Genomic DNA, 24,061 nt, shown 5'->3' with positions numbered 1-24,061 from the left:
AAATTTTTTTTTTTTTTTTTTTTTTTTTTCCCCTGAAATTATTTTTTGTTTGGTTTTACTCTAAATAAAAGTGAGAGAGAAAAGAATGTTCTGGGTTTTTAATTACATATATTTTACACTGATTGATAAATGTTCCATTTAGTCCAAATAAACATACAGTTGATTACCTTGCTTGTTTATCAAACTCAGTGTTGCTTTTAAACAGTTCTCCCGTATAAAAGCAACACTGAGTTTGATAAGTGTTGCTTTTAAACAGTTCTCCCGTATAGTGAAATGGATGGAATTCTCATTACAAAAACAGTTTCATTCACTATAGAGCTGTTTCTCATTGTATGTATTCAGCTACTTATCAATTGTTAAATCTATAAAAATAAAGGAGGAGAAAATTGTTCAAGTTCAGAATCTGTGACCCCATTTGCTGCTTTAAGGGTTTTCAGAACTTGTTATATCACAATGGAAATATGAGACAATGATTAGCAGTTTGGATGGGGCACCAAAATCGGCTATTGATATTCATTAACCTTCAGATTATTCAAGCTAAGGTCAAGAATTATTTTGAGACTGTTGTGGTGAGAGATTGATTATCATCTGCTGTGGCTGTCATTGCCAGCTAGTAAAGCGCAATGTAAGATTAAACTGATATGTGAAATTTTTTTTTTTTTTTTAGTTGCATTAGCAACTAAGGCCATATTGCTCAGGGAATATGCGGTGGTCATTCCCTTGATCTTTCCACATCCTCCGTATTTGGTGGTGACAGGCTCGAACCCTGGTCTAATCAAGAAACGTGTGCTACGCACTGCTGCTCCTTCCCACCTGGCTACGGAGGCACCACATGTGAAGTTGAAGTCAGTTCCTTAGCAGCTTTAGGGTTGCTAGAAGAACACATATCAAGGCAGAGGAACATCTTTCCAGAATACATTTCAAATGTATATCAAGACTGATGATGAAACAGCATTATTCTGGAAGAGGCTGCCCAAACTCCAACTCAAGCAAAGAGAAGAAGAAGCTATTAAAGTTCAGGGCTACAAAAATGTTTTTCATTTTTGTCCATTACATGGAAAGCTAACAAGGTTTGATTGCCAGGAAACTTGATTATTTAAAGTTTTCTTATTATCCAATATTAATAAAGGAAAATTCGTGCGGAAACTAGACCAGGATTATTCAGCAGCAGCCTTACAAAAAAATTGTCATTTAATTTCATCTAATGCTCTTTAAGTTTTATCCAATCCTTGCCTGAATTGCATAAGTTCTGTAGTTCTGCGAGATTAGGTGGTAATTTTTCCTGACTGTTTATATATATCCTTTGGCTAATAGAATTTTCATATCAAGTCAACAGGTATCTTTCCTTAATTTAAGTATTTGTCCCCTAGTTTGTGCCACATGTTAGCTTTAAGCTTTTCAAGCCTAAAATACCTTGATCAAATCCTCACATATATGTTTAGTCTTGCAACTCTTTCTCTCTTTTTCTCTAAACTTATATCAGTAACTGCTGAATAAGTAACATTAACAGTTGAATAATTTGTGTGGAGGTTGTTGAAATAGTGTAACTAAAATGTTATTTATCATCCTCTCAACATTTGTATCATTAGCTTACTTTTGCATCACTCATATTGTCACTTGAACAAATAAACAAAATCAGTCATTAACAAATACAATGGACTTTGATTATACAGATCAGGTTAACTGGGGATCTCTACAGCTTATGAATGTCTAAGTCAGATAACATAATCAACATATGGATTCTTGTTTACATTTGTAAGGTCCTTGAATTTCTCAGAACTTCATCCCCACCTTTGCTTTCTCTCTACTAGCTCACATATCTCAGTCATATTTCAGTAATCCTTCAGTTTTACTGTATGGTTAATTTTAAGTCTTCTCAGAGGTTTTTTTTTTTTTTTTTTTCCTTTTCTTTTTTTGCATCCATATTAAAATGGAAAAAGATTATTCTTTCAATTGAACATCAATTGATTTCAATTGATCAATATATAGAAAGGATCAACTTTAATGAGATTTCATTTGACTACATGGAACAACAAGGAAACTCTGCTCATTATGATAAGATGATGTTCTGAAATTTCATAGGAAGGCAAAAAAGTATGTACATATTAAATTTTATTTCAAAGCTTTTCAAGTAGCGTACTTTTATAAATATTAATATGATGTCTGTTAATAAAGTTAAGTTTTCTTTCATTTTGTGGATTATGCATTGTTTTGATTATCCAAAAAGACTTATTTCCCAATCACTCCAGAAAATTAGAAGTCCACTGTATAAGAAACAATGAAGAACCCAGTATGAAATACTGTGTGATCCCATTCGGTATATGGCTACTTATTTATTTTTTTTTTATTATTTTTTCCACTTAAATCTCTGTAACCTTGTTTGTAATTCAAATAGCCAAATCTCCATAATTATTCAGAAGACTTTTTTTTAAGAAATTAGAATAAATTTAAGGAAGAACTAGACAAATTCTTAGAGGGTATGGATGGGTAGTGTGTGCGTGGCTCGTGCTGGTATAAGCTTGCTTTCTTGCATCATTTGCCACTGCTACTAATAAATCTTTTTTTTTTTTTTTTTTGTGCCTATACTTTTGACACATCCTGCATATCGTTAAAGATAAGACAGACAATTCATAAACACTGCAGAAACTGTGCATCCTCTTTTGTGATTAAGAACATATTTGTACTAAGTATTGCTCTGATATTAAATCAAACATTTCCATTAAGTTTAACCTAGCTTATCCTCTCCGTAGCCAAGTGGGCAGGAGCGAGAGTGCAGTAGCACACGCTCTTTGAGTAGACCGGGGTTCAAGCCCCTGACTGCTGAATACGGTCGATCTGCCAACCCGCACTGGACCAGCGTGGCAGATTATGGTCCATTTTCCCTCAGCATGAATTGTTGAGGAGGCTTCCATCCTGCAGTGGGTTGATAATGGCTGCACTTTACTTTTTTTTTTTTTATCCTCTCAAATTAAATAGTGGCAGTTCCCTATCAATTCTTTCAACTTAAACATGCTCTCAATTTTAGCTTCATAATTTTTCAAATTAGTAATAGTATTGATAGTTCAAATAATTAATTTATATTCTTTTACCATTGTGATTCTGTAAAGCTTCTGAAAGGTAGGAGAGCTTCCACAGGATGTTGATCATTAGTGCTAAATGGTTAAGAAATTCCAGATTTAAAAGTCGATTTAATAATCCTGGATTATTTAACTTCTGATTCAAAATGTTTGTACAAAGCAGGATAATTCCTCCAACCCACAATTGCCATCCGCAAGCTACAAGCTGCTCATCGTGGCCTGAACACACGACCGATCTTTATAGTTTCCACATCAAGTCCTTTAGCAATCATCCTTAATTCGCACTTTTGGAGATTGGTGATTTTTTTTTTTTTTTTTTAATTATTGTCTGTATGCCATTATATTTTAGAACATTTTTTGTACATAGTGACTGACTCGACAAAGTTTCAAAATCTGCCAACATTTCATCTTCGTAAAGTTTATGTAATATCTAAGTTGCCTCAATCCCCCCTCCCTCTACGTTGCTACTCTCTCTAGTTCTTTGAATACAGTGCAAAATGTCGGAAGGAATCACACAGATATTCTGCTACTGTGACCATGTAAACATACACAGAAGAAATTTACTGGAAGGCAAGGATCACTCACTTCTCTGAAAAATATACGGCTGTTTGTCAGAGTAAAGGGGAATCACAACATAGGTTGACTAGAGGCTATAATCCGTGTCGAGAATCTTCTTAATCCTCTGACTGGCTATGGAAAGCATATTGACTAGCGTGACTTCTCGGTATGCGACAGCAGAGGTTTCACGGACACCACTAACATTGTGAAATGGTAATTCCTTTCACCCTTAATTTGCACTTTCTAATTACCTAAATTGCCTAAAGGCCAGAGGTGTGAACAATGCATACAAAGTTCTTTCCTAATCCGTTTGTTACATGGAAATTTTCTTGGTTCTACGGAAACAATTTTAACAGGTTTGTACATTTGCTATAAAGAAATTCATTAAACAGAGGTCCGACTGTAATTAAATCAAAAAATGAACAGATCGATTGCACCATTAAAATGCTGGGAACGGGGCCTCGCTCACCCCACCGTAGTTTTGGCTCTGGATACTCAATAATTGCATTCAGGATTTCATTTGTAAAATAAATTATCGTCTCAACAATGGGCTTGCATATTTTCAAAAAAATATAACAGTGAGCTCTCGCGAGCCCACTATAGCTCACCACTGGTTATACCCAGTATTATTAACAGTCCAATCATCGTGAAGGTGCAAGCAGAGGATTTGGCTGTCACAGACTGTCCGGACTTCGCCAAACTTGGTTCCACTTGACTTGAGTGTCACCCGAATATCAGTTCATCAGCATTTTAGAATCCCAAGTAGCAAGTACAGCTTGTCTGGCATATCTGAGCAGGTGGGAAGGAGCAGCAGTGCGTAGAACACGCTTCTTGATTAGACCGGGGTTCGAGCCCGTCACCACCAAATACAGAGGATGCGGAAAGGTCAGGGAATGACCACTGCATATCCCCGGAGCAATATGGCTTTAGTTGCTAATGCTCCTAAAAACCAAATAACAAATCTGGCATATCTGAGCGAACATCTGTGACAACCTCAAGGACCAAACTTACCTACTTACCATTATGGTCGTTGGGTTCTTTCTGCTACATCTAGTAGTGCTCCTTGTCCATAATCCATTTTAATATATTAAATGCCATTCTTAATATCACTGTAACCTTTCTCTACTACCTCTATTATTAATACATTTTATATATATATATTGTTTGTTTGCAGGCCTCTTCCTCAAATAGACTTTGAATTTTTTTAAATTTATTTTTATTATATATATTTATTATTTTTGATAGGGTTTCACCAATTGTGCCTGCATTCCAAATAACCACTCTAATCGGGAAGTGACTGCTATACCATTAGCCACTAGTGGCCCTTGTCCTCAGGTGTGCAAGGCAATGATACCTTTTATGGTTCTTCTGTTTATCATGACTTTGGTTGTTTCAATTACACAAATGCCTCTCCTAATGATAACACTCAGGTAAGTTTTAAGTTATGTCTAACTGTTGAAGTATTAATAAATTTAGTGTATATTCTCACAGCTTGCCGATTATTTATCTATAAAATGAATATAAAACTGGGAACTATTTTAATAAAGTCATGCAGTTATTCAGGGTTGCTAATTGAGCCAGCTCACTATCTGATGAGGATCTCATCACAACCAAAACAATTATAATAGTGGTGCCTTGAGTTTTAATGAAGAACAGATTTGCCCCCCTTGGTGATCTTTTTCTTGTAGAAAAAGATGTTTCTGAAATGAGCACAGAGTTAAGCTTATTATTGTTGTCCAAGTTAACAAGACTGAATTGAAGCCATTCACACTAAGAATTCAGTAAGAGCCAAAACAGGGCATTCAGTTTTCAATAAATAACAGATTCTCCTTTTTTTAAATGATATTATTCAGTTATAAAAACAATATTAGTAATTTTCAATTATGTGCAATACAGTGAAGCATTTGTATCAAATAATTTCAATACTTCCATTGAAATACAGTCCCATTCCTTTACTTAAATATATGTACATGTTGACTGTCTTTTAAAATGTTTAACTAAACTGACAATCCTTTCTAAAGAAGAGGTTAAAGTGTGAGAAAACCATATGAACAATTTTTCAAAGTTACCAAATACAATGTCCAGTCACTATTTGCACCGAATTATGTCCAAGTCAAGTTCATTATCCAAAATAAGTTTTGAAAGAAGACAAATGAATAAATTTCTCAATTGAGAGAACTTTTGAATTGCAAACTTCTGGTGCAAGCAATGAGCTAATAACTCTGGGCAGGTTATCCTCTCAGTACTGAAAATCTGTTCATGTTCTTCTCTTCTGGAGATAGAGTAAAGAAATTTGCTTATTCCTTTTAAATGTGATATGAACTTTTGAAAATTTAAACATTTTTTTCAGCTAAATGTATCTTGCATTCATTTACTGAGGTTATTGCTCCTTGATATATTAAAGAATGCGATGTATTAATTTGTTAGACCAACAGTTGTTAAAACTTCCACTTCCATTTTGGAAGTTGATTGCAGCATGCTAAATCAGAGTAGCAATTCTGAATTATTCATAGGCAGCAGAGCTGCCTACAAACAAGTCAATTTCAAAAATTTCAAAATCCTTATAATTCTTGTATATCTTCTTATTTTTATTGAATGTGAAGGAATAAATCAAGCAATAGATGGTTTTCAGTATCAGCTCTGCATTTCATTGTGAGGACCCATCAGAAACTAATATGAAAGGAGGAGCAATTGGTTTACAGTTATCTTTTGGTTGTAGCTAACAAATGCAGAGTATATAAGAATTGCCAAAATATCTTGTCATGCTTTGCATTTTAACAGTTTCTCATAGGAGTGCTGAGAGTGAACAAAAATTCACTTAATATCTCTTTATGATGGAATTCTTGTCAACCAAATGGCAGACAATCTGCATGCCTTTTGCCTGCATACCACTTGTGCTTATGCTGTTATGACATCTTACATTTAGAGTAGAAGTAGTTAATTGACAAAATTATGCACTAATCCTTGAAGTTCCTCTGTGATATGCCATCGGAAACAAGAGACTTGGATATTTGACTGAAGTGTCATTTTGTTACATCATAGGGCTTGACTACACACAACCTACCTTGGTAACCATCCAAAATCTATGCTGTGAAGTGATTGAGTGTCTTCCTTACACATGGATTTCATCTTATTTTCATGTTTTTTTGGAAAACTGTAAAATCAGCTGATAGGATGTTGATTCCACACATCTGTGTGGAATCAACATCCTGTAGCAGTAGTAACCGGAAGACTTATGAACATGGTATTAAAAACCTGGTGTACGGATGGGATAAGCTCCTGAAATGTCCTGGAAAATTTTTAATGTAGTGCCAATTATTTACCAAAATTGAGTCATCCTCGTAAAAAGAAAAAGAAAATGTATGCCAAGTATTTTACTGTTTGGCAACTTTGACTGATCCCATTACTTGCTTGGACAGTGAAGTAGAGTAGAGAGTACTTTCACAAATTTTTCACATGGTCATAGAGTTGTGTTTTGATGTTAGCTGCATATGTATTTGCATTCAGAAGGCAGTGTATTATTATCTTGAACACTAAGTTGAAAGGATATGAAAAATTGGGGGGGGGGGGGGAATTATTGAACTAATGTTGTAATAGGATTATTCACTGAAGACTGGATAACATGGTGTGCTAAATTGGGCAAAGAAAAGGCATTCTTGCAGCTATGCATGAAAGGACTTTATTTTTGGAATAAAAAAAAAAAAAAGTAAAACTGCAGCCATTATCAACCCGCTGCAGGATGGAAGCCTCTTCAACAATTCATGCTGAGGGAAATGGACCAATCTGCCACATTGGTCCAGTGCAGGTTGGCAGATCAACCGTATTTAGCAGTCAGGGGCTTGAACCCCGGTCTACTCAAAGAGCTTGTGCTACTGCACTCCCGCTCCTGACCACTCTGCTATGGAGGCCCGGCTTTGCATATGAGCAAGACTAAGTAGAGAGAAAAGAGTGGGAGAACTCTCATTACCTAAAACTAGTAAAGTATGTCAAACATTTGCATACTGAAAATTCATGGAACTGTGTACTAAAGAAAACATGAAGTTTACAGAACTCTTTGTAGAATTCATAGTAAAACAATAGTAATTAAACACCAATTACTATTTGGCTCATCCAACGAAAAGATAGTTTTATACTACCATTCAACCAGTCTTGTTGGCCATTAATGACTGCCAAACTTTGTATTCAGTGGAAATGTGTTGTAACATGATTTTTCTTGAAAGGCCACCCTTGCTGAACTTGCAAAAAAGATATATATTAGGGTACAATGATAGCTATCAAATTAACTACCCTCAGATAGAGGGTAGCTAAATACCTGCCCAGAGCCATCCATGTTCATTCTCCCCTTTCCTAGGATATCTACTGTAAGACTGTGCAGTAGTATCCTAAATCCTTGCTACTTTGATGGATTTGGAGGATCATACCTTTATTTTGACTATTTAAGAAACATTTTGGAGCCCTCCCTGCCTTCTATAAAAGCAGAATGATTTCATTATTAGGTTACTATAATCAGTCAAGTATTTTTTTAAAATATAAATTTAAGTCACTTTAGATTTTTATATAATGAATATTTTTTTGTTAAGCTGTACATCATTACTTTTATAGCAATGTGAACTTCCTATAAGGTTGTAAACATCAATTTTGCAGGTCTGTTTCAGAAGAGGAAAGGTCTTTTGCCTTGGGAATGCAGTTTGTTATATTTCGTTTGTTTAGTAAGTTCATGGTTTGTTTGCTTCTTTTGCTTAGTATTTTTTCATGTGGTAAATTTGATTATTTAATCTTCATTGTACTAAATTAAGCATTCAGAACTTTATTGCAGGAAAGAATTTGTAAAAAATATAGTAGCTTTCAACTGGAAGCAGCTGAAAATTGCTGCATCCATAATGACATATCTGTTACTTAAAGGTACAGTAAGGCTGTTGCTTGCCACCCATTTGGAAGAGTATCTAGAGTAGGGTTTAAATCAGTCAATATAAATATTATCAGGAAGAGGTGTGTTTTTTTTTTTTTTTTTTTTTGCCCATAGTCTTTTTCCATGGCTGAGTTATCAGTCTACTATGTAGGTTGCTGGATACTACCCAAAAGTTAGTTTTTCTACTTACAAAAAATCAAACTATTCTGAGAATTCAGTCATTTGTGACTGGTTCAAAGAGGGTCGAGTTTGAATCCCATTGGCGAGAGCGGAGGAATTCTTCCTGTACTCTTCACTTGGCCAGTCTCAGGTGGAGAGAATAGAGTTTTTCTTGTATGAATTTTTTCTACCACACTTCATGCAGATCAGTCTCTAAACACATCTGTACAAACTAATATAATGTTTGAATGGCATGTTATACAGGTTGTCTTTATCTAAATACTTGAAATGAAACACTTCACTTTTGTAAAATCTCTAAAAAAACTTCATATGTTTTGCAGATCTTTTCTCCTCCAAAAGACAAAACTGAAAAACTGTTTGCCAGCTTGGTCTTTTGGTGTTTTTTGTGATCATACAACAGTGGGATTACAATCACTAAAAAGCGAGGAGAAAACATCTGAAGAAAATGTTTCTAAATTCTACTGGTAATAAATAGATTCTAAACTTTATACAGCTGAAGTGCTTTCATTTCAAGTACAGACAGCATTTGCTGACACAATCTAGCCTGAGATACCAATGCTCCATAACAACAACACCAATTCAATAACTTTTTTTTAATGAAAACCCAAACACAAGAGTTATTAGAACTTATAGTTAGTATTTAGTGCCATGCATGGATTTTAAAGGCTGTGAAGATAGAAGATACTTGTTGACATTAGACTTCAATTTCTGTAGATTGTAGTTCTCAGGAAATACATGTAAAGGAAGATTATGCTAGAAAACAGAAGTAAAGAATAAATGAAGAGGAAAAGGTGGTTCTAAGTTTTGTGTTGGACAGTGAATGGATATTGGATAGCCTGGGATAAGAATCATTGTAAAGTAAAAGATCTGACAGATTTGAAACAATACTTACGATACGCTTTTTAATAAGCAATATTTTGTTATTACTTAGCAGTTTGAAAAATAATCACATTTCCCATTCTCCAAGTAATTAGAATTACTCTTTAAAATAGGTTTTTATTGTACAGAGTATCCCATAAGTCTGGAACCATAGGCTTCTCAGTTTGTGTATCATTTTTTTCTTTTTGTTGCAGTGCGGCTGATGGTAATAAAGACAAACATATGGAAGTAATTCTGCTTTGTGGAAGTTGTCAGTGAGAAGCTGCAAAAATGTTCAATGCACATTATTCAGAATAGACCTCCCAATTGGTCATTCTTATCCGCATAAGTTGTTTCCAAAATTCAAGTTGATGGGATCAGTGTTAGAAGGTTTGCACTAAGCCTGAACAAATCTCTTTGTTATATGACTACAGAAATAGGGGTGTCAAAATTCAGTATTCGCTGCATCTTGATCAGTCCTGGTTTCAGAACAATTGCATTTGCTATGAGACAAATTTCCTGTCTATTGGGAGAGGTTAATGCATTAACCAAAAAAAAAAAAAAGCAACCCTAACAGGATTACTCCATCTAAGGAGTAAGGTAGTAGCCATGTTATGGTATGGCATGGTCTCTGGAAGTCAAATCATTAACAGGATTTGAATCTAGACCTTTTCCAGCTGGTGTGCAGAGAACATGATTATAACCACTGTACTACTTGCAAAGACTTTGACATTTATGATAGGAGATATGAAAAATATCTCATAGTATGAAGCTTTGAAATTTGAGCATCTTAAAGAATGACATGTCACATGCCGTACAATACATGCTATTATCCTGAGCTAGCAAAAGCATTTCCTGTAGAGCCACATTTCAGATATGTCCGTTGGTCCTACAGCACTACCATTCAACCAAAGTCTTGTTGTTGGCCATTAATGACTGCCAAACTTCATTACCAGTGTAAATGTATTGTAACAGAAAATTGCTTGCAAAACCACTCTCGCCAAACTTGCAAAAAAGATGTTTGGGTACAATGATGGCTATCGAATTAACTACCCTCATATAGACACTAAATAAGGTGATGTCGAACATTCCCCCGAGGGGGTTCTACATTACCTTATTTGGTGTGTTTTTTTTTTGCTCACATCTTGCTGCTACTCCCTGTTGTGATATATTTTTAGCAGGCATAATAATTATTATTATTATTATTATTATTATTATTATTACTATAAGTTTGTTAATCTGATAAGATTTGCCTCTGGATAACCATAGGCTAGCAGGGTGTTAACTAAATACTTAGATGTAAGTTACCACATGAACCTGCGGTAACATTGCATTACATGTGGACTTGCCCTTCTGAAATATTTACAAAATCTTATAACTGTCTATATTACTTTGTAATCTTGAATTATACCAGTGAGAAAGTATTTACTACAAATCTTGGGTGAAGCTGTTGTTGTTATTTGGTTTTTAGGAGCATTAGCAACTAAGGCCATATTGCTCCAGGATATGCGGTGGTCATTTCCTGACCTTTCCGCATCCTCCGTATTTGGTCGTGACAGGCTCGAACCCCGGTCTAATCAAGAAGCGTGTCCTTCTTGGGTGGAGCAAGCAGAATAATCCTGATGATGTATTACAAGGCTGTCTACATTGTATAATAGTCTGTGTCCATTCTGAATCTGTTACAGTAGAAGATCTGCTCCTCAATTATGCCTGGAATTTAGGATTGGGGAAATCTTGAAAGATGCCCTGTCCTGCAGGGACATATGCCTGTTGTGGTTGAGTACATAGAGACACCGAAAGCAATACCAAGAGACAATAATATGGAAGTTTTCTTTTTATAATCAGGTGAGGAGAAAAGAGTTCCCAAATACTTTTTGTCTGTATCTGGTATATTCACAAAACCCTTTGGCATCAGTCTTCAGTACATTAAATATTTAAAGTATATTTTAGGGAAGCATCACTAAAGGCTATCCAGCACATTAAGTGAAGAGCTGAAAGGTGGGCTTGGGCCAACAAAGAGTTTTGCATTGAGCTGTGGGCATGAAATTATGTTGTCAACCTTTGGCACAACTAGCCTCATGGTGAGAAGTTGGGCAAGCATCAGCAAATTCCTTGTGGTGTATTGTAGCTTCCTTCCAGGAGTTGATGTTGAGGTTCAAGTACTTTGTGGCTTGTGAAATGAAGGGATTCCCAGCCACCCATATTGAGACATCCCAGGAAATTCAACCCTGAGAAAGGCTTTAAGGTGACAACTAGGAGCCAAGGACCAAATATGCAAAGCATATAAGAGTATTGTAATGACGCACTTTATGGTTTTAGTTGTGAGCCCAGAGTTTCAAATTTCTATTGTGTAGTGGCTAGAGCAAAAAATTTTTTTACCTTCATATAGGTGAAGTAGGGTACAAAAATTAAAAAGTACTAATTATTAGAAAATACATACTGTCTGCTCCTCACTCAGTGCTAGTCTTTGGTGATGCTTCCTTACAAACATGCTTGAAAGTAAGGACAGTTCATTTTTTAATTAGTGTTTTTCAGTCTCTTTTGAGTAATGGAATACTTTGGAATTGCAACAAATTGCAGAATGCTATACATGATATTCCATATATTGGTGAAATATAAAATCTACATACTTTATTTTGTTTATTCACTTTCAGTATAAAAAAAAATAATTGGAAACAAAATAATTAAAATTATACAAATTTGTTTTTAGAATAGGGTATACAGAGATTTTGATGACTTAAAAAAAAAAAAAAGTGATGATTTTTGGTAGAACATTTCATTTAACACTTGGCAATGCTTGCAGAACGCCAGTGACCTACAAAACACTCACGAAGCATCTCAAGCAGCATGAAAAATGCTTGTAAAAATTTTGCTAGTAAAATATGAAATACTGTTTTAGTTACCTTTTAATTTTATTCTTAAATGAAATTCCCAGCTTTCTATACAGAAAAAAAATTAAAGCATGATTTCCTCATATTACTGGATAATGAATATGCGTCAGGATTAACATTGAGTAGTACACAGACAATTGATTCAGCAATAAAACTATGGCAGTGGGTGTAAAAAGATATTTCATGTTATCATGCAATATATAAAAAAAAAAAAAAGGAATTCTGCTGTTAAACAGGCTTTTGAATTTATTCTGAGAACTCAATGTGGGAACAGAAGTGGATGAAAATGCTTAGTGACGCAAACTTAGTCCATTCAGGCTGTATTGGCATTATTCAGGAACCTTTGCATGAAAAATATAAGAGAGACAAAATTCGAAATTTTAAATGAATGTAATTTTTTTGTATAATTTACTTGCAAAAATACTGTTTTTTTTTTTTTTTTTTCCCTTGCTGTTTTTTCTGCCATACTTGCATTTGAAATATATAGAATGCTTACACTAATAGAAGACACAGATATCATTCCCCTTTGATTTCTTTTAAATTTAATTTCATATAGTTTATTTTATATATATATATATATATATATATTTTTTTTTTTTTTTTTTTTTAATTCTACCAATTTTCCAGTAAAAATGAGTAAAATAGGTTAATAAATAAAAGTTTAAAACCATTGGTTCCAAACATGTGGTCAATTCCCCCAGAGAATTCCCCTGGAAACTACATAAACCATGTAGTTTACAGCAAACTACATGGATTATGGATCATCCATGCATGATTTTTCAATTTCTTTCTTTTAACTTTATAACTGCTTGTGAAATTCAGTTTTTTAGAGGAAAAAGTTAATTAATAGTTAATATTAATTCTTCTTCTTCTTCTTTGGTCCTTAGCTGGCAGCTGGGGGAGGCGGTTGGCCACGCAACCAGTATGCTGCTGTAGGTGCCGCAGGGTTTCGGACTTGCTCTGTGATGTTCTTCCATACCTTACGATCAATGGCGTCAGTCCTGGCCTGGTTAAGGTCGAGATGTCGGCTCTTCAAGTCATTTTCCACTTTCTTGGCCCACGTTTTCCTAGGCGCGGTCCGTTGGATGCTCCATTGGGTGGGTCGTTGTCTCCAAAGGAGCCTGGATGGTATTCTGTTCGTGCCCATTCTACATATGTGGCCAAACCATCTAAGCCTTCGCTTCTGGATTTGGTCGGCAATGGTTGGTTGCTGTTGGCATCGGGTGCGGATGGTATCATTAGTGATGCGGTCGCGAAGAGAGATGCCCAAGATCTGCCGCAGGCATCGCATTTGGAATACCTCAAGTTTGTTCAAATCTAACTTGAGACAAATCCATGTTTCCGATCCGTAAAGAAGAATGGGCAGGATCAAAGTCCGGAAGAGTCGGATTTTAGTCTTTGTAGAAATGTTGGTCCTCTTCCACAGACACCATTTGAGCGAGGCGAACGCAGTGGCCGCCTGTCCAATTCTGCTGTGGATTTCCATGGTGGATGCAACTTTCTTCTCCTGGACCAGCGACCCAAGGTATTTAAAGTCCTGCACTTGCTCGATCTGGACACCTTCGAGATAGATGGTGGCTTGCGACCCATCTGTTGTCAGGGCCTTTGTCTTACCAGCATTGATCTTCAAACCGTATGGCCGGGCAATGCGGGCAATGTCGTAGAGGATGACCGTGGCTTCAGCGTCGTTACTGGCAAGGATAGCACTATCATCAGCAAACATCAGGTCAGTCACATAGTGATCCTTGTCATATTGTATGCCCTGTCTGTTTCTGAATGCTTGCCTCATAATGGCGTCGACCACGATGTTGAAAAGCAATGGGGAGGCTACATCCCCTTGGCGGACTCCAGTTTGGATGGTAAATTCCTCAGATAAATCGTTCTGGATGCGCACCTGGCTGGTTAAACCGTTGTATGCAGTTTGGAGGAGTGTGATGACTTTTCGAGGTACATGTTCAACCTCTAGTAGTTTCCATAAGGCAGGCCGGTGGACACAGTCGAAAGCAGACTTAAAGTCAATGAAAACAATGACGGTTCGCTGTCCACACCGGATCCTCTCCTCCATCAGCTGACGAATGGCAAAGATTTGATCACAGCATCCTCGCCCGGGTCTAAATCCTGCCTGTTCTTCTCGACTGGTTTGCTCGCGATGTTTCTGCAGTCTTGACTGGATGATCTTCATAAAGACCTTTCCAATGATGGAAAGGAGGCTGATGCCACGGTAGTTCTTGCAGTCCCGGTTATCACCTTTCTTGTGGATCGGTATGATAATGGCTTTCCTCCATGTTAGCGGAATTTGTTCAGTGCACCAGATGGTTTTGAGGAGCGAGTGTAGTCGGCGAAGCAGTACATCTCCCCCGGCTTTGATCGCTTCTGTGGTGACTTGGTCCACTCCTGGTGCCCTACCATTCTTCAGGGATTGTATGGCTGCTTTCACTTCTTCTACTGTAGGCTCAACATCGACCATGGAGACCTCAGGGGGGTCGATCGAGAGTGCTGTTGCTGGCGGTCCCTGAGGTGGGTCGTGATTATACAAAGCTTTGAAGAATTCACTCCACCGTTGCAGGCGTTCGGATGGTGATCGCACGAAGGTCCCATCAGCATTCTTGATGTTGTCACTAGTCAATTTGGTCTTTCCACTCAGACATCTGAGGGTGCGGTAGAGAGTGCGGTACTCGTTCTTGGATGCCGCCACTTCAAGATCGTCTGCCACTTGGTTCCAGTATGCTTCTCTTTCTGCTGTCATTCTTTGTCGGACTTCTCGGTTTAGCTGCCGGTACTGTTCAAAGTCGACCAACTTTGCCTGTTTCCGTTTGTCCACGAGGTCGAGGCACTTGTCTGATATCCATGGTTGCGTTCGACGTCGGGCAGGTGGACATAGGGGCTTGGCACATTCCAGGATGGCATCAGAGATCTGCTTTTCTTCTTCATTTATATCTTCGGGCACGGCCAGCATCTCGAAGCGGTTGGATAGGGCGATCTGATATGCCTGTTTGTTGGCAGCATTCATTAGCTGCCTCCAGTCCAGCTTGGCTGACCGAGATGATCTTTTTGCATGCCGTAATTTGAGCTGCACCTTAGCCCGTGTGAGGTAGTGATCAGATCCGCAATCAGGTCCCCTCATGGCACGAACGTCCATGAGTGATGAGCAAAATTTGGCATTGATCAAAATGTAGTCCAGGATTGCTGAGTCCTTGCCAGATGGATTTCGCCATGTAAGTTGATGTTTTTGAGGTTGCTGGAAATGGCTGTTAATATTAATTAACAGAACCTAAAAATACATGGAAAAAACTGAGGTCTCAAGAAGTTGGAAATCACTATATAAACATAAAAATTTGACATGGTGGAGATATTCATGTCTCTGGCCGGCCGACCGGGCTAACCGGGTGGTAAAGTGCCTGCCTGGCAACCCAAAGGTCGCGGGTTCGATTCCCGCCTCGGGCTTGGATCAAAGTACTGCAAAAACCGTGGGAGGTGCATTATGGCCACAGAAGCCTATGCGCCAACAACTACAAAAAAAAAAAAAAAAAAAAAAAAAGTCTCTGGCCTGTTTTAAATATATACACTTTTGCATGCAAGTTCCTTGTTCTTGTTAACAGGAGCAACAGTTTTTTTCACAGAATGGGGATACACTTAAACAGAATGTATGCAAGAATTGAAATCCTGGCATCTGGAAATCAAGGTGTCAGGATTTCATGGGGGGGGGGTCCTCATGTAACAACCAAATACAGTGGGCCCCAACATCCGATGGTAATTCGTTCCACAAAACCCATGTATGTTGAAAATATTGCTTAAACCAATAATACACTGATTTCCTGTAATTCCTTCCCCAACACGGCACAATATGGCCAAAGTAGCTCTTGCGCCAAAAAAAAACCCAACAACACATAAAATAGGTATTTCTTACATGTTATACTTCATTTTTACATTAAAATTTATGTTTTATAAAGATTATATAATAAATAGTCATAAAATATCTTAAAATAAAAAACAAACAATAAATTAGCATTTAACTTAGACTTGAAGTGCAGAGCTGATGAAATCAGTGGTGGTGGGACTATATCAAGCATCAGGTGTCTTTTCAGTCTTTTGTTGCTACTGGTAAAGAAACTGTCCAAAGTGGACTGTTTTTTTTTTACAACTTTTTTGTAGCTTCCTGAAGTATGAAATAACTTCGTTTTCCATTTTGCACATCATGAGTTCAGTGTCGGTGTTTTTTTTTTTTTACCACTTCACTAAAATGCTCCCAACAAGAAATGACAGTCTTCAGCTGACACTTTTTCTTCCTCTTGAGTGTCACTCTCCATAATTTTCTCCAACACTTGTAGCTCCTCTGTTGATAGCTCACGCCCATGAGCATCAATAAGGTTCTCCACATCCTCTTTGCTAACCTCCAGACCCATTGATTTACCAAGAATGACAATATCATTTGTCAAAGCACCATCACCTTCAAATCCGACAATGTTATGGATAATTAAAGGCCAGATGTTTTTCAAGGCTGAATTTAAGCACCTGGTGGAAACATCATTCCAAGAACTTACAGTCAGCCTCACACAATCCAGCATGTTGAACTGCAACCTCCAAAAATCTTTGAGGGTGACAGCATTTTCACCAGAGGTCACTGCAAAGCAACATGCAAACATTTTCGTGGTGTAGATTTTCTTGAAGTTTGCAATCACTTACTGGTCCAGTGGTTGAAGAAGAGGAGTTGTTGGGTGGCAAAAATTTGACTTGAACAACGTCAAATTGTGCCTCAAGAGATTGAACAAGGTTGGGATCATTGACCTGGCACATTATCCAGCAGGAACAGTGCCTTCACAGGAAGCTTATTTTTCTCAAGATAATTCTTCATTAAGTGACAGAAACTTCAAGCTCCCCTTCATTGAAAACTTATCCTGTACCCAGGCCTTCTTGTTACTGTGCCAAAACACCCCCATCATGCCTTTGTCGACCTTTTGTTGTTTATATATTCTGGTGGTGTTAAGAGTTAAGTCTTTCATAGGCTTATGCCCGGGTAAACTAGCCTCACCCTTAGTGATGTACATTCTCCTGGGCATTCACTTCCAGAAGAGGGCGGTTTCATCAATGTTAAAAACCTGCCGGGGAAGATAACCCTTTTGATCAAAAAACTCTTGGGATTCAATTTTAAAGGTCTTGGCTGCTTTTTTATCAGCACTGGATGCCTTCCCACTTTTGATATTCGCCTTTTTTTTGAAGCACTCAAACCAGCCTCTGCTGGCTTTAAAGTCTTCAAAGCACACAGTACTGTCACTGGTTAATGGAACTTTAAGTTTCAGATTGTCATGGATCTGAAACAATCATACGAGAGATGTTTCGCATGCCATGCATTGAACAATAAAAAAGACTCTAATTGGTTGAGAATAATCGTACGAGTGATGTTCTGTGCAGCACATGCCTGAAAATTTCCACCCATGTATTGTTCCAGCTATATCGAAAAGCTATCGGTACTTGCAAATATCATCGGTCCTTAAAATAAACAATCGTATGGAAGGTACGGTTCCTGAGAATATCGGATGTTGATGTCATCGTAAGTTGAGTCCCCACTGTACATTGGCTGTGTTAAGGTTGACATTATCAGAACCACTTTAGAAAAGCTAAGGATTAAATTTCCAGAATATTATCAAAATTAATTTCACAAAATTAATGAAATAGAATTTATTTAATTACTGGAATAAAATTTAAAAGTTACAGAGATAAACTTAAAACAATTTTTTTTTAAAAAAATTTGTCTAACAGATACCTAATATTAATCCCCTTCAGTTAGCATGCTTTAATAACTTAAAATGTATGTGCTCTCTTCAGCTGCTTACAGTATATAACTTAGCAGAGAAAAATATCGAGCCATCTGAATTGAAATCACCTTAACAAATTCAATGAAATATATTCAAAGTACTCTGAAACAAGAATAGTTACAAAAAAACTGACCTCACAGGCATTCTCATGCTATAACTGGGGGAGGGGGGGAACATTCATAGTAAAAAATTTGCCTATAATTTAAGAAAGTACAGAAAATCAGTTTTTTTTTATTATTTTTTTTATTAGTTATATACTGCACAGTTATAGTGCTATTTACTGTGGAGTAAAGAAAGTGAAAATTCCTTTTTGGAAATTCGGGTAAACTAACTGAGGTTTTTTAAGATCGTGAGAATCATGTGACTAGTTGAGAGGTCATTGATATTATCTACTAAAATCTAAATCCTGGAAATTGATTTCCACTATGTGAAAAAGATATGGTCTTCAACCTGCTTGGAAATACTTTTTACTCTGGATTCTGTAAGTGCATAATGCTCAAATTCCCCCCTGTTAATATAAATATAACCTCTTTACTATGCTGTTTTCATTTTTATAATTAGTTTCAAAGAGTGTTTAATTGCAATTGCTAATTTTGAAATCTACACAAGAAATGATTATTAGATATGTGTTTTTTGATTCCAGGTTATATACCATCTCCAATTATATTTGGAAATGTAATAGATTCCACGTGTATATTATGGAAAGCTCTTTGTGGAAGACCTGGTGGTTTCTGTTTAATCTACAATATAGAACAGTTCCGTCTTAGGTATTTCAGAATTTTTTACCTGAATTTTTAATCTTGTCATGATTTGAAATTTCTTTTAACCATTGCTTATTCTGAATGTGTGTTCACTCTACAGCAGTGGTTTTCAACCTTTTTTTAATAAAGGCACCCCTAAGTAATTCATTTTATTTTGTGGCACCCCTACTCAATTTTCTGCAAGTTAGATCTGATTCTCTCTGTATATATCCATATATGTGTGTATATATATACAATATATAATTTTATTCTTTATATAGAGGTACTAAGTAAACATCAATTATAGATCACCACAAAATTAAAAAGATACTGTACACCTTTTTATAATGAAATAAACATATAAATTAAAAAATAATAATAAGTTTAAGTAACTTAAACCCAAATTACGTGGCACCCCTGTTGAAAATCACTGCTCTATAGTATTTCATTATAGTGTAACACTATAATGCTCTATAATGTTTCATACTTGTATGAAAAAGAGAAATAACTGTTTATTATTCCAAAACTGTTTTAAAATAGTAGAGATTGAGTAGCAAGTAATGCTCTTATTTGGTGTCACAGTCTCTCGTGGAAATAATAACTTTAGATCACTCTACTCCTTTCTAATGAGAAAAAAAAAAGTATATACTACCAGAATCTGTTAGTAAAACAAGCCCTGACTACCCTATCTTTTTTTTTTCCCAGCCTGTACAATTCTAAAGTGAACTCAATTTTTTCATTAATTATCATTGTATGTATTTGTGTTTAAATTAACTTTTTAATAAATAACTTTTAGTAAACACAGTCAACTTTAAAAAATGAATATAAATCACTTTGCTTACAACATTTCATTTTCATTATGGATAACTAGATCACCTACTGGCTTTAGCCCATATTCATTTTTTGCTCACATCTCCACCATCACCACCAAAAAATGTAATTTTTTTAAAAAATTAATAATCAATGTAATGCACTTAGCATTAGTAGAGGCATATGATGCAAGAAAGCAAGCTTATTCAGCATCAGCCAAAAAAAAAAAAAAAACCCACTCCCATTTCACCCCTCCGTTTGTTCGAAATACCTGTCCAGTTGAGCTTTAAATTTGTTTAGGCTATCAACTTCAACAACAAGTGATGGAAGTCGGTTCCACCAACCAACCACCCGCTGGCCAAAGGCAAATTTCCGCACATCTATCCGACATCCGTCCTTCCTCAATTTGAATTTATGCCCTCTCAGGTGATTATTCTGAGCAAGATGAAGAATCCCATTGGCATTGAGCATGCTCAAACCATTCAAAGCCTTATACACCTCTATCAGATCACCTCGCCGGTGCCTAGTCTCCAGACTCTGCAATTTGCAAAACTTGAGCCTTTCTTCGTAAGAGCAACCCTTTGTTCCATTTACTAATCTTGTTGCCCTTCTCTGTACCTGTTCCAGCAGCTCTACATCCTTCTTGAAATGAGGCCTCCAGACCTGTATATAGTACTCAAGATGTGGCCTAACCATTGCCTTATACAAGGGAATAATCACCTCCTTAACCCTGCTAGAAAAATTCCTATATATCATTGACAAGACACCATGAGCTACTCTTGCAGCTCGTCTGCACTGCTCAGAGAACTTCATATCTGCCTGCACAATTACCCCCAGGTCCTTTTCATTCTCCACCACTGTCAGTGTAGTACCGCAGAGTTGATACGTTGCTCTGGGGTTACTGTTTCCCATATGTAGTACTTTACATTTGTCAATGTTAAACTTCATTTGCCACCTCTCAGCCCATCTGTTCAACCTTTCCAGATCCTGTTGCAGCAGCATAGCGTCAGTAGTGTCCTTAACGACCCTGCCAACCTTTGTATCATCTGCAAACTTGGACATTAAACTTGATATCCCATCATCAATATCATTCATAAACACCGAAAACAACAACGGACCCAACACTGAACCTTGAGGAACTCCACTAATAACATTAGTCCACGTTGAGCAGTGTCCATTGATTACCACTCTCTGTCTTCTGCCACTCAACCATCCCCTTATCCATAGCTGCAATTTGCCTCCAATGCCACACTGCTCCAATTTGTGCAGCAGTCTTCCATGTGCAACAGTATCGAAAGCCTTTCTAAGATCCAAATATATAATATCAAAGTTATTCCCTGCATCCAGTTCTTTTGTGACTACATCATAGTATCCAATCAAATTGGTCAGGCAAGACCTGCCCTTAACAAAACCATGCTGCGTCTGAGCTATAACGGAATTCTTGTCTAGATGATCCTGCAGTGCTTCTTTAACCAGTGCCTCCATTAATTTACCTGGAACAGAAGTTAAACTAACAGGTCTATAATTACTTGTGTCAGCCTTTGATCCTCCTTTGTGAATTGAGGTTACATTTGCACATCTCCAGTCTATGGGTACCTCCCCTGAGTCCAAAGAAGCTCTCATAATTATGGCTAGGGGTTTGCATACTTCCTTTGCTGCCTCCTTTAATATAACTGGATAGATCCCATCCACCCCAGGTGCCTTTTTTATGTTTATCCTCAACAATCTCTCCTCCACTTTCCTCTCAGTTATTACAAAATCATCCAGCTCATTGCCAATGTTTACTTTACCTACATCATTCTCCTTCCTGAATAACTCCTCATGCGTGAATGTAGATGCAAAATACTCGTTTAGATTGTTAGCCACCTGAGCAGGATCCTCAACTGTTGAACCATCAATATCCAGTGTACCAATCTGATTCATCCCTTTCCTTCTCAAGTTCAAGTATGTAAAGAACTCTTTTCTATTTTTCTTTGCATCCTTTGCCAAGGATTTTTCGTAGTCTGCCTTTGCCTGCCTAATCTCCTTTGTGACTTGGTTACAGACCAACTTATATCTATCATAGGCTTCCATGTCACCCATTAATTTGTATGTATCCCATGCATTTTTCTTCTCTGCCACATGTCTCATTAGTTCATCTGACAACCATTTAGGCCTAAACCTTGAACAATATTTCTTAGTTGGTATGTAAAGCCTGGTAGCCTCCAAGATTAGTTCCTTGAATGCTTCCCATTTTGAGTTTGCTGTTCGTAACATCATCAGTTGGTCCCACTGTACAGAATTTAAATACTGTCTCAGACCATCATAGTCTCCTTTACGAAAACAAAAACCCTTCCCTTTACCTCTGATGGTAGTTACCTCCTTGAGTAAATCCCACTTCAACACACTGTGATCACTGCCACCTAGTGGTTCATTTATCTGCAGGTTCTTAATGCATGAAGAATCACTACTGATAATCAGATCAAGAGTATTGCTCCCTCTTGTTGCCTCACGAACATGCTGATGTAGAAAACAATCATCCAATAAATCCACAAAAGCCTTGCTAGTGTGCGAGTGACCAACCCACAAATTCCAGTCAATATCTGGGAAATTAAAATCCCCCATTATAAGACTCTCTGATTTACTGGCCCATTCTATTTCCCTGTACAATATCTTATTATACTCATCAGAGTCATTAGGCCTATAGCACACTCCTACTCTCAATTTTGATTTCCCTATGCTTATGTCACACCAAACTGACTCGACACTGCCCTGTCCATCGATGTCGACTGGCGTCACTTCCTTGGACTTTATGTGCCGAGGAAGTGACGCCAGAAGGGAACAGGCATTCTGTGTGTTATCAGACACTGTCTAAAACACTGGATCCAATATCTTTCTATTTTAGAAGATTTAGGAGAAGCCCGGTTGGCCTGCCTCCCTAAAATCCACTCATGCACGCCTTCTCGATGGTAAGCCCTGTTACGTCACTTTGGTGGCAACAAACATATAGAGTGGTTCTCTTCAAGATACCTGGTCAGCATGAAGAGGAAAGGATCTAACCCTCCAGCATGTTACAACATTATGGAACAAGTGGCCTTCAGTTTCCGGTGGCTTTCACTCCCCCTCTTACAGCAGCGATACAAGCATATGATACAAGAAAGCAAGCTTATACAGCATCAGCCAAAAAAAAAAAAAAAAAACCCTTCCAATTTCACTGATCCATTTGTTCCAAATGTTTGCCTAGTTCTGCACATCTATTCTACAACTGTCATTTCTCAGTTTGAATCTATGCCCCCTCCGGTTTGTAATCTGAGCAAGAGGAAGAATCCCATCAGCCTGCTCAATCCATTCAAGGCCTTGTACACCTCAATCAGATCACCTCCCAGGTGCCTAGTCTCCAGAAGCTGAAACTTGCTTAACTTAAACCTTTCTTCCTCTTGCTCAGGAAATACAAACAGGTCTGGAAGCCTCATTTTAGAAGAGTGTAAAGTTAGGCTTCCAGGCCTGTATGCAGTACTCAAGGTGTGGCCTGACCAATGCCTTATACAAGGGGATAATCACCTCCTTATCCCTGCTTGTAAAATTTCTGTATATCATTGGCAAGACCCCATGACCTACTCTGGCAGCCTGTCTACACTGTTCAGAAAACTTCATATCTGACTGCACAATTACCCTCAGGTCTCTTTCATTCTCCACTACCATAAGTGTAACACCGCCCAGTTGGTACATTTCTCTGGAGTTCTTCTACCCATATGCAGTTACTTTGCATTTGTCAATGTTAAACTTCAGTTGCCACTTCTCCGCCCATCTACTCAACTTTTCCAGATCCTGTTGCAGCAGCATACTGTCATTACTAACCCTGCAAACCTTTGTGTCATCTGCCAACTTTGACATTAAGCTTGATATACCTTAATCAATATCATTGATAAATATACAAAACAACAATGGGCCCAACACCGAACCCTGAGAGACACCACTAATAACATTAGTCCATGTAGAGCAGTATCCATTATTACCACTCTGTCTTCTCCCACTCAACCATCCTTTTATCCATTGTAGCAGCTTGCCCTTAATGCCATATGGCCCCAATGTGTACAGTAGTCTTCCATGTGCAACAATATTAAAAGCTTTCCTGAAATCCAAGTATATGATATCAAAATTATTTTTTGCATCCAGTTCCTTTGTGTCTACATCATAGTAGTATCCAATCAAATTGGTCAGACAAGACTTCCCCTTGACAAAACCA

At 37.3% G+C, this 24,061-nt stretch overlaps 1 protein-coding gene across 3 annotated transcripts in view; it reads left to right on the top strand.

Annotated features, from left to right (window-relative positions):
* Oatp30B (Organic anion transporting polypeptide 30B) overlaps positions 1–24,061 on the top strand; it is a 157,989-nt gene that overhangs the window by 114,236 nt on the left and 19,692 nt on the right. For all 3 annotated transcript variants that reach the window (XM_090385245.1, XM_090385246.1, XM_090385244.1), the window contains 3 exons: positions 4,881–5,065; positions 8,280–8,344; positions 18,930–19,053. In XM_090385245.1, the coding sequence (XP_090241371.1) occupies positions 4,881–5,065; positions 8,280–8,344; positions 18,930–19,053 (374 nt within the window). The remainder of the gene's footprint in view (positions 1–4,880; positions 5,066–8,279; positions 8,345–18,929; positions 19,054–24,061) is intronic.

This window comes from Mastigoproctus giganteus, chromosome 11 (assembly GCF_048544385.1).
Source record: "Mastigoproctus giganteus isolate SK-2022 chromosome 11, ASM4854438v1, whole genome shotgun sequence".
Taxonomy (NCBI): Eukaryota; Metazoa; Arthropoda; class Arachnida; order Uropygi; family Thelyphonidae; genus Mastigoproctus; species Mastigoproctus giganteus.
This window is presented reverse-complemented; position numbering and strand designations above follow the sequence as displayed.